Source organism: Castor canadensis, chromosome 15, assembly GCF_047511655.1.
Source record: "Castor canadensis chromosome 15, mCasCan1.hap1v2, whole genome shotgun sequence".
Taxonomy (NCBI): Eukaryota; Metazoa; Chordata; class Mammalia; order Rodentia; family Castoridae; genus Castor; species Castor canadensis.
This window is the reverse complement of record NC_133400.1, coordinates 98,545,540-98,555,358: the sequence shown is the minus strand read 5'-3', so window position 1 is coordinate 98,555,358 and position 9,819 is coordinate 98,545,540. Positions and strand designations below refer to the sequence as shown.

The 9,819-nt window shown below is 49.0% G+C and overlaps 1 protein-coding gene across 2 annotated transcripts in view; it reads right to left on the bottom strand.

The window, feature by feature from the left end:
• Window positions 1-1,523: 1,523 nt before the first annotated feature.
• Window positions 1,524-9,819, bottom strand: part of Gng4 (G protein subunit gamma 4) — a 41,526-nt gene continuing 33,230 nt past the window's right edge. For both annotated transcript variants that reach the window (XM_074056829.1, XM_020173345.2), the window contains one exon: window positions 1,524-1,993. In XM_074056829.1, the coding sequence (XP_073912930.1) occupies window positions 1,865-1,993 (129 nt within the window). In that variant the 3' untranslated portion in view covers window positions 1,524-1,864. The remainder of the gene's footprint in view (window positions 1,994-9,819) is intronic.

Here is a 9,819-nt window from a genome sequence, read left to right as displayed (position 1 = left end):
CACATAGCTGTAGTCCAGGACACCAGCGGGCTTTATCACCAGCTCCCCTGATTGATGGAATGTGGATCTCACAGCCCATAGGCATGATCTTGCCTGGAAGTAAGGGGACTGAGTTTACGTACAGTTAGAAGGGAAGACCCTTCCAAGGTTAGGAAGAAAGGGGTACAGAGAGAAGGCAGGAAAGCATCTCATGTGACTGTGGGAAGAGAGGTAGAAATGTCAAAGAAAGAAGGGAGGCAGAACTTGGAGGGATGGAAAAGCAAAGGTAGCAAAGTGTGTGGAGGGGAAAAGCACCTCTTTCTTTTGACACTGTAGCTTGGCATTTAGTATGAGTTTGTTTTAAATGAGAATCACAGCTTTCCTCCATTCCTCCCAGGCAGAAAGGTGGGAGAGGTGATTACCACTGTCCCCAGTTTTCAGGTTTGAACAGCTCTGCACACAGTGGCTTGCCCTACATCACCCAGCAAGCCTTGGCCAGAGCCAGGCAGAGGCAGCCTCCAAACACACAGAAGAAAGCCAAGTCCACAAAGAGCTCTCTGCCCCCATGTGTTCTCCTCCTCTCTCATCGGGGATGGCTTGAGTGGCTTGGATGGGGCCTACAGATTTTTGACTCAGACTCCCAGGGCTAACGCATGCCGCCTAGTCTCTGGGAGATCCACAAATCTTCCGTAAACTGCCAGAACACGGGTTCACCAGCTGTCCTCTGGTGAAGGTGAGAAAAGAAGTATGCTGCTAGGTGGCCATGGGTCAGTGTGACAAACACATTTGTGTCCTGACAGGCAATTAAGATTGTTTGTGGGTCTATCCACCTGAAAGCAGGTAAGCCTGGAAGGTGTCACAGCTTAGGGGTTCAGAGAAGGCTGTGGGGTTGGACCACCTGCACTTCAGTATGTCTTTCCGCTTCTTGTCTGTAACTGTAGGCAAACTGTAGAATCTTTTGGTGCGTCAACTTCCCTCTCTAGAAAACAGACCTACACCTGTGGTATTTAAATAAGTTTGCACATCAATGCTCAGATCTGTGGGTGACACAGCCACTGATTAACTCCTGTGTGCAGGGACCACAGTGCTTTGACCCTGCTCTGAATGGGCCTGTGTGAGTGGGTCCACATTAGAAATAACCTGTGGGAGCCAGAGTAGGAGACAGCAGGAGGAGGTGGCATTTGGAGTGGGGCCATGGCCCTGCCGTCAACTGATGTCTGTGGTGGTGACCATCTATAGGTGACATTACTCTAGTGTCTACCTACAAGCACAGGAGGGATGGTCAGTGAGAAGCAGCAGAGACCTGGCCATCCCCCAGGGTCTGGGCTGCACTGCCCTGAAGACCATTCTGAGACAACAGTTCCAATCCTGTGGGTCGTTTCCTTACTAACAGGACGGCGGAGATGTAGGAAGAGAGAACAACCACTGCTTCCTTTTCCAGGAAGATGGAAACCTTGCCTGTGCATTGCAGGCAGTCACAATGCTCTCCTTTGATACTGAATGAAGGCAGATGGGGGATACTTGAGCACAGCTTTTCATTTCAGTAATGTATCCACTGGAATTTATTAACCTGCTGTATTTAAGCTTGGGAATTGATGTTTAAAAGTGGCAAACCCTTAAATCAATAGTTATTTTTACATGGCACATTTGTTATTTGGCTATAAAAATGTCAATTTTCTTTGCGATTAGTGAAAATAGCATAACAATGAAAAGAAAAAAAAACAGAAATTGAATATCACAAAGAAAACATGAAAAACCAAGAGGCACCCCAGCCCTGGTGGGTGGGATGGCAATGGTGTAGGTGGCGTTCCCTATGGCTAGGAGCATGCAGGTCTCTGGGAGGCATTTTTACATCAGGAAAGGAGACATTTCATCACCAGGGGCCTTAGAGGATGGTACAAAAGAACTTCTTCTCCCGGAAGGGGTTTTCCGAGGCAGGCACTGGGATGATGAGCGGGTCCTCCCGCACATGGGCTTCACAGTAAGCCAGGAGGTCCGCAGCTGCCTGGGAGACCTGTGGAGACACAGCACAGGCACTTGGTTAAAGGCAGCTCACAGAGTGGGTCCCGGGGGAGACCCACGAGGGGAGGGGACACACTGAGGACAGGCTGTAAGGTTTGCAGGACCAACAGCAAGACCAGGGGACTGCAGGGGGTTGGTGCAAACCTGGGAGCCAGAACTGGAAGATGCTGGCAAGGAGAGGTCACACTGAGGTGCTAGGCCAGTATCAAGAGAGGGCTGCGGAGCGGGCAGGAAGGCCCAGCTGTCCTTACTGCACTCCCAGCCAGAGGGAGAAGAGGGACCAGGTACAGCCTCATGAGGACTCTGCTGAGCCATTTGTGGAAGAGAAATGCAGCGCAATGCCCCGCCCAAGCCAGGGCGATCCTATTTATTATTGGTCGTCTTATTGCAGCCCACTCTTATAATCAACCAGGAGACATTCCGTGCCCCTCAACAGGAACCATATTTAGCTATGTCTTATAATCGTACAACTTTTAACTGGGGGTGTCATTCCCTGAGCAGCAGGGTGCTTCTGACCAGAGCCCCTTTCCCCTCTGTTTTCCTTCTGGACTTCCTGACTGACACATGGCAATTGTGCATGAAACTGGCCCAGCTCAAGTCCAGGGGAAGAGCTCAGTGGGAGAGGGCAGCGAGCTGAGAAGCGCTTGCTGAGAGGGAGATGGCATTACCAGCTCATCTGGCTCTCTGCGTCCCTGGCTTGCAGATGAATGGCTGGTGAAATAACCCACCAGTTGGGTTGTTCCTCAGCAAGTGCTTATTAGAGGCTTAGAGGCAGGGAGTGCACAGCAGCCCAAAGCCACCCCTTGGTTCCAAGTCTACCTTGTCTCCAGTTGAACGCACTCTACACGTGGACGGAAACTATTTCAAAGTCTCCAGCCATGCCACGTTCACCCTTTCAACTGGCTCATCTTTCAGCATTTTACGTAGAGTCCTCTGAGGTTTACAGAGGATTCAGAATCCCTGGGTCTCCAGCCCAGACTCACACGTTAGCAGTGGCTGTAATCCCACAGATAACTTGAGCAGAGAACCAGGAAAATGTTTTCCACAAATAAATCAACTAGAAGTGGAGCAGATGAGTCAACCCAAATCCCAACAAGTATAGGCTTTGTTGGAATGGGGAAAGGGACATCAATGAATATCAGGTTTCCTTAAGCTAGCTGTGTGACCTTGGGCAAGGAACTCAACCTCTCATGCTTTATTTTTCTCACTAGCAGAATTCAGGACTGCTAGCTGTTGTCTAAGCTTGCTTTTGCTTGGCTAGTCTATGGTTCTACTTTTCATGGCACCATGGTCAATGTTGTAGGTTCTAGACAAATCCACGTGGAGTTCAGTAGGGGCATTTGAAGTGTGCAATGGTGTAAAGATACCAGAATAGGAATTTCCCAAGTGGGCAGAGGCCCAAGGGAGGACAAAGCCTGCAGGGGACCTGTGAAGCCATACAAGGGATGGGAGCACAGAAGCACAGACGCTGACCTGAGCCCACAGAGCTGTGGTGGACACACAAGGAGCGGGAATGGTGCAGCGAGAGCTGCAGCACACAGCCGTGGGTGTGGGAGGCTGAGGCCTGCAGCTGTGCCATCTTCTCAGCAGGAGCCAGGCGCTTCACCACCGCCCCAGTCAGATCGTGTCTCCCTCCTCCCTGTTCCAGGCTTTGCACCAGCCCCAGACATGCAGAAGCTGCCTCGGTCTCCCCAACAATTCCGATGAGTCTATCCAGAGATCCCTCTGGCAACCAGCCAATGCAAGGGTGGCCATGTTGGAGCCACCCTTTCCTTCTGGGTCATCATCCCTAACCTCACGAGCTTCCTTCAGGACCTCATTTAGAAATGACACCCCATCTCCAAAACAAAATAAAACCAGAAGACTGAGGGTGGGGCTCAAGCAGTAGAGCACTTCCCTAGCAAGTGCAAGGCCCTGGGTTCGTTCCCCAGCAACCGTCATGCCCTTCCCAGTGGTCTAGTTTTCATTTTCCCATCCTGCCCCAGTGGGTTCTGAATCCTCAGTAAACCTCATGATCTCACCGAGAAGCAATACAGAGCATCCCTACCTTGTAGACCTAACTCAGAGGATGCGGGGAAAGAGGAAGGCAGGATTTTGCCTGCGAGAGCTGACTGAGAAGACTCAGGATAATGAAGTTACCAAAATGATCAGCGTGTGCCACACTCATCCCAGGTGAATTGGATTAATTCTCTGAAAGCAAACTCAAGGCCAAGTACGTCATAGTCAAGGCACTGGAGGAGGGGGCTCAGAAGATGCGAGGGTCCTTCTTGGGGGAAGAGCCCAGAGGAGGTGAGATCCGGTAGATCACAGCCAGCATCTGCAACACCCCAACAATTATGGCCTTGCCAGTTCTACGCAGGTTCCATCTAGGAATTTTTCTGTCACCTCCCCAGGGAAGACTCTACCCGAGGTCACAATTTTCCTTTCCAGAAGACAAGTTGTTCTTAGACTGCCTCCTTATGTTTCTGTTTTCAGACCACAGTGGTATTGGCTGAGTTCCTTCTGTGTACTTGAACTGCAGGAGTTGTTTGCAAAGAAGCCAGTTTCAGAGGCAAGCACAAGAGCACATGTGTAGATCTGGGTTGGTCCCATGCTGTACTGATTTTCCTGATGCTCTCAGGTGATACTGCCATTTGTCCCTCCAGGACTCCTGCTGAATTTAGCAAAATTAATACATGGATGTTTTTGGGGTGATTGGGTCACATGGCCCAAGGACAGGGCAAGGCCTCATAGCAGGGTGGGGCCAGTTATCTTGGTATCGGGTTCCTGAAGAAGGGATGGGTTTGACCTGATTTTCTTTCTCTCGCCTGTGATCTCCTGCCCGTCCACTGGGTTATGATGCAGCTCAGAGGTCCTGACATGCTAGCACTTTGCTCCTGGACTTCCCAGCCTCCAGAGCCAAGAGAAATAAATTGCTTTTCTGATAAATTCCCAAACTGTGGGATTCTATCACAGCTGCAGAAGACAGACCGAGACAATTGCACTATAAAGACGGGTACGAATGCCTGCACAGCTGCCTCTGCCGAGTGTGATCATCTTATAACAAAATAACTGAGGGAGTTTCCACCTTGGCCAGGCCGCCAGCTCACAGTGTCCGCAGTCCCTTTACCGCTGATAACCCATGGATCCAGGATGACCCCGGCATTAAAGTAATGTGGTGTCGGAGAAGACAAATGGGGGCAACAACGACTTCCTGCTCCTTACATGTGGAAGGTGACACAATGACCCACATGTAATTTCCAGGCATTAACTAACCTACATCTGCTCCTGAGCTAGCGCAGTGGGGGTTTCTTAACCAGCCCCAGATTGATTTTTGTAGCTGGATCTTTCCTTCCTATAAAAGTTGGGTTGCAGACATCAGCAGATTCCATAAAACATCTGTCACCTTTGAAAACTTTTAAAATCAAAATTTCACTGTGGTAGGCAATTGACAGCTGCTTTCCTGTTGAAGTTGAAGCTGCTCTGAGCACCCCTCCCGCCTGCCTCCTTATCCAGATGCAAGACAGCAGATGTTGGAAAGGATCCGGAAGCTGGGGGACAACTGTGGAATTTTACCATTGCATTTCAGGATAAAAGAGGTGATTACAGCAGCCCAAGTTAGCTTGTAATCCTGTTAGCTGTGCTGTAATTACAAGCTTCAGGCATGGGAGAAAAGCTTGCAATTACTATAGTCACATCCCATGACAAGATAGATGCTATAATTACTGCTCTTGCTGTGACACTCATGGCATTTATCTTGTGTATCTAAAGTAGAAAGCCCTGCACCTACTTCTCGCCAGTCCTGGTCTACTGAACAATACCACTAGAATCAAAAGGATTTCAGTTTTGCCCGTTTCTCCCCCGACCCCCAGAAAACAAAGCAGGATGGCTAGACCACACCAGGTGTCACAGTGTCTTCTACAGAGGCTGGGCTCGGCGTGCACTCCAACGGACGACGCCATGTTCAATTAGCCCAGTGGGAGGCCACAAGGATATGTCTTGCTTCTAAATTCCAAGAAAACGCTGCAGGGTGAGTTCTTGTTGAGTTTTTCTTCTGACACTGGAAAGTACTTGAGTACGACACACCAGTTCCTAGGGGCAATCTCCAGCCTCTTCCATATCATAGCTTTCGGTGGCTCCGAGATCAATAAAGGAAGCCCTCAGCCTTGGGGACATGGCTTGGATGGGGAGGCTTTCACCTAACTGAGGGACGTAGGCTAGAGTGGCTGAGAGCAATACCATAGGAAGTCTCCCAACTGTAAGGTCAAATGTCCCTAGTAGTGGCTTGGCCTCCATTGTCACTGCAGACTTTTTTCCTCCATATCAGAAGTTCACTGATTGCACATTGGGACATAAATCTAAGATAACCTGAAAGTGAGTTGGCTGAAGTGACAGCTGTTAGACCCACGTCCATCCTGGACCCGGACCAAGGCCTTTCCAACATGCAGTAAAAGTGCCATCTCACTGATCACCTCTCGTTTTGACAGTCCTCAGTCTTCTACAAAGAAATCCATATCTCAGAGCCAGGTGTGGTGGCACACACCGGTCAATCCCAGCACACAGGGAAGGGAAATGAAAGAAGGGAAATGAAAGTCCTAACTCAGGCATTTTGCATGTTTACCAAAACAGTATTTTACGTGGTGATGGAAACTAGCAAGGACAGTGATCAACATAGTGGGGACCCCACCTTGGGTCTGACTCCACATGGTTCTAGAAAGGCGTGAGCAACATTTCTCTTCGAGAGAAGCTGCAGGTTGTAAGTCTAGCAGCACAGCCCCAACTAAGCTGCCCCAGGTGTTCACAGCCCTGTTGTCCTGGGCAGGACGCACATCGGGCACTGAGCTTTCAGTTCTGCAAATGGCAGCGTCTGTGGCATGGGACACCGTGGATGCCATCACGCCTGCAGCGGCTAAGCATTCCCTATTCACCAGGCTGCTTTCAGTGGGACAGAGGATGTCCTGCCCTGATCTTTGGTTTAATTCAAAGGCGGTCCTCCTTTTATCTGGTCCCAGAATTCCTCATTCTGATCACGCCTTTCCTCTGGTTTATTTCTAAATCTGATTATATAAAATTAAACTGCATCTGAGTGGTTTAATTTCTAAAAGTCTAGGTGAGGGCTACAAGTGTTTCCAGTGGAGGATGATAAGATGAACAAAAAGGTTAAATTTACTATGGAACCAGTAGAAGCTGCAGTGAGGAAGGTCACCACAGAGTCCAAACTCCACTCTGTGAAAGATGACACCCGGAACCACGGTCACCACGGGGCGAGGACACGCTGTAACTTACACTCCTTTTTCTTTTAGAAAGGCTGTTCTTTCCATTTTTCCATCTGCTGAACTTAATCACACCCTTCCTCAGCCTGGACTTCCCCAAGCCCTTTCTGTCCACTGAGCGCCCATCAGGACGTGAGCGTCCATTGCTCCGGAGCCTCGGTCTTCTGTTTTAACTACCAGCTTTGGCCTTAGAATTTTCTAGTCTCACTTCATGAACCTGGACTTGGATTTTATCTTCTGGGAAAAAAACCCCAAACCATAGAAAACACATTTTGCTCTTTCAAAATAATTCACACCCTGGTGGAACTGCTTGCAGCTCTTAGGAGAAATGCTAGCTCTGCATTAGACGCATCTGTTAGAAGAATCATCAGAAAAGCCTCAGGAGCAAATGTGGAAATGTCAAAAGCTTCGCCTCTCTCGGCAAACTTCCACACACATCCCTCTTGGCTCCCCCATGCTGAAGGGGGAAGACCGGGAGCAGAGAGAATCCTGACCTAAGGGATGCTTGAATTTCAAATCTACCCTAAGATTTTGAGTCAGCTACTTACTTAAAGAGTGGCCATATTTTGTGTTGGGCTGTCAACACCTAAGGAATTTAGGAGAAAGACAGATTCTATGCAAAATGAATAGGGTACACACAAATTAAATTTGTGACGCAATTTGCTCGAGGCTGAGTGTGACAGTGAGATCCTGGGCTGGGTCCCTGCTGTCCTGGCCACGCACATTCCCTTTGCAAATACCATCCACCATCCTTTGACTCAGGGGATCCGACCACAGAGGAAGGAGGGGGAGCTGGGCGCTGGGGGAGGGCAGGCTCCATGGGGGGAGGCGGCTCCTAGGAAGAATTTTGTTACTGAAGTAGCTGTACTGCCTTTGAGATACTTCTCACTTGTTCATAACTTTTTTAAAGCATGCAGGTGGAAATCAAAATCAACTGAAATCTCTCCTCATTTAGAGGTAGTTTTTTGTTTTTTGTTGTTTTGGTGGTGCTGGGGTTTGAACTCAGGGTCTGTACCTCGAGCCACTCCACCAGCCATTTTTTGTGAAGGACTTTTTCAAGATAGGGCTGGCTCAAACTGCGACCATCCTGATCTCTGCCTCCTGAGTAGCTAGGATTGCAGGCGTGAGCCACTGGCACTTGGCTTAGAGATGGCCATCTTCCCACTCATGTTTGTATGCAAATTTCTCATGCATCACACGCATGCTGTTCTGTGAAGCGCTTGTCCCTCTGCGTGGGGTTTGAACTCAGGGCCTCATGCTTGCTAAGCAGGTGCCCTGCCACTTGAGCCACTCTGCCAGCCCTTTTGTTTCAGTCTGTTTTTGAGATAGTGTCTCTCTAACTTTCACTGGATTGGCCTTGAATCCTTTCTTCCTTCTCTCCACCTCCAGAGCAGCTGGGATTACAGGTGTACGCCCAGTTCAAAATTAAAATGTTGAAGCTGTAAACCCAGTGGCACTGCATTTGGAGTCAGCCTTTAGGGAGGTAATTAGGGTTGAATGAGGCTCTAAGGGTGGGGTCTTACTCTGGTAGGACAGGGGTCCTTCCCGAAGAAGAAACAGCACAGAGCTCTTCTTTCTGCCTCTGTCTCTTCCTCCACGTGAGGAAAACAATCCAGAGGGACCTCACCACACACAAATCCTACCTGCACCTTCATCTTGGACTTCTTGCCTCCAGAACTGTGACAAAGAGAATTTGTCGTTTGAGCATTCAGCTTGTGGGATTCAGACACCCGAGCAGATGGGTACATTTCATTTGATTGTGTGTGTGTCTGTTTGAACTCAGGGCCTCACAGTTGAGCCTTTTTTTTTTTTTTTTTTGCATTAGTTGTTTTTCAGACAGGGTCTCAAGTTTTTCCCCAAGGCTAGCCTCAGACTGTGATCCTCCTACCTACAGCCTCCCATGTAGCTGGATGACAAGCATGTATCACCATGCCTGGCTTATTGGTTGAGATAGGGTCTTGGGGAGTTTTTGCCCAGGTTGGCATTGAACTGTGATCCTCCCAACACTCGCCTCTTGAGTAGCCAGGATTACAGGTGTGAACAACTGTACCTGGCAGGAGATGGTTTTAAGAGGATCCTGATGCTGATGTGTGTTCCTCCCACTGCTCACAACTAATGAATGGTATTTCCTGATATGTTGCTTTGTGTTATCCAAAGGGCTGGATTTATGTTTAACCTTGTAAGAAGAAGCCTAAGTGGCTGTTTCATTTTGCATTCCCACTCCAGCGAATGGTCATCCTTTTTACTCTGTGACCTGCCAGCATTTGATATGGCCAGGTTTTTTTCAGCTTTTAGCCATTCTAGTGTTTTGTAGTGTAATCTCATTGTTTTAATTTGTAATTCTCTAGGCATTTTTTTCATTTGCCTATTTACCGCTTGCATACCATCTTTGGTGATGTGTCTGTTCAGAGCTTCTGCTGCGTCCTCCCCCTTTTGTGGAAGTGCTGGAGTCTGGGCTCCAGGCCACACGCTTGCTAGGCAGGTGCTCTACCGTTTGAGCCACTTTGTCAGCCCCTTTCCTTGAGTTATTTCTCAGGGAGGGGCTCACGGTTTTTGCCCTGGCTGT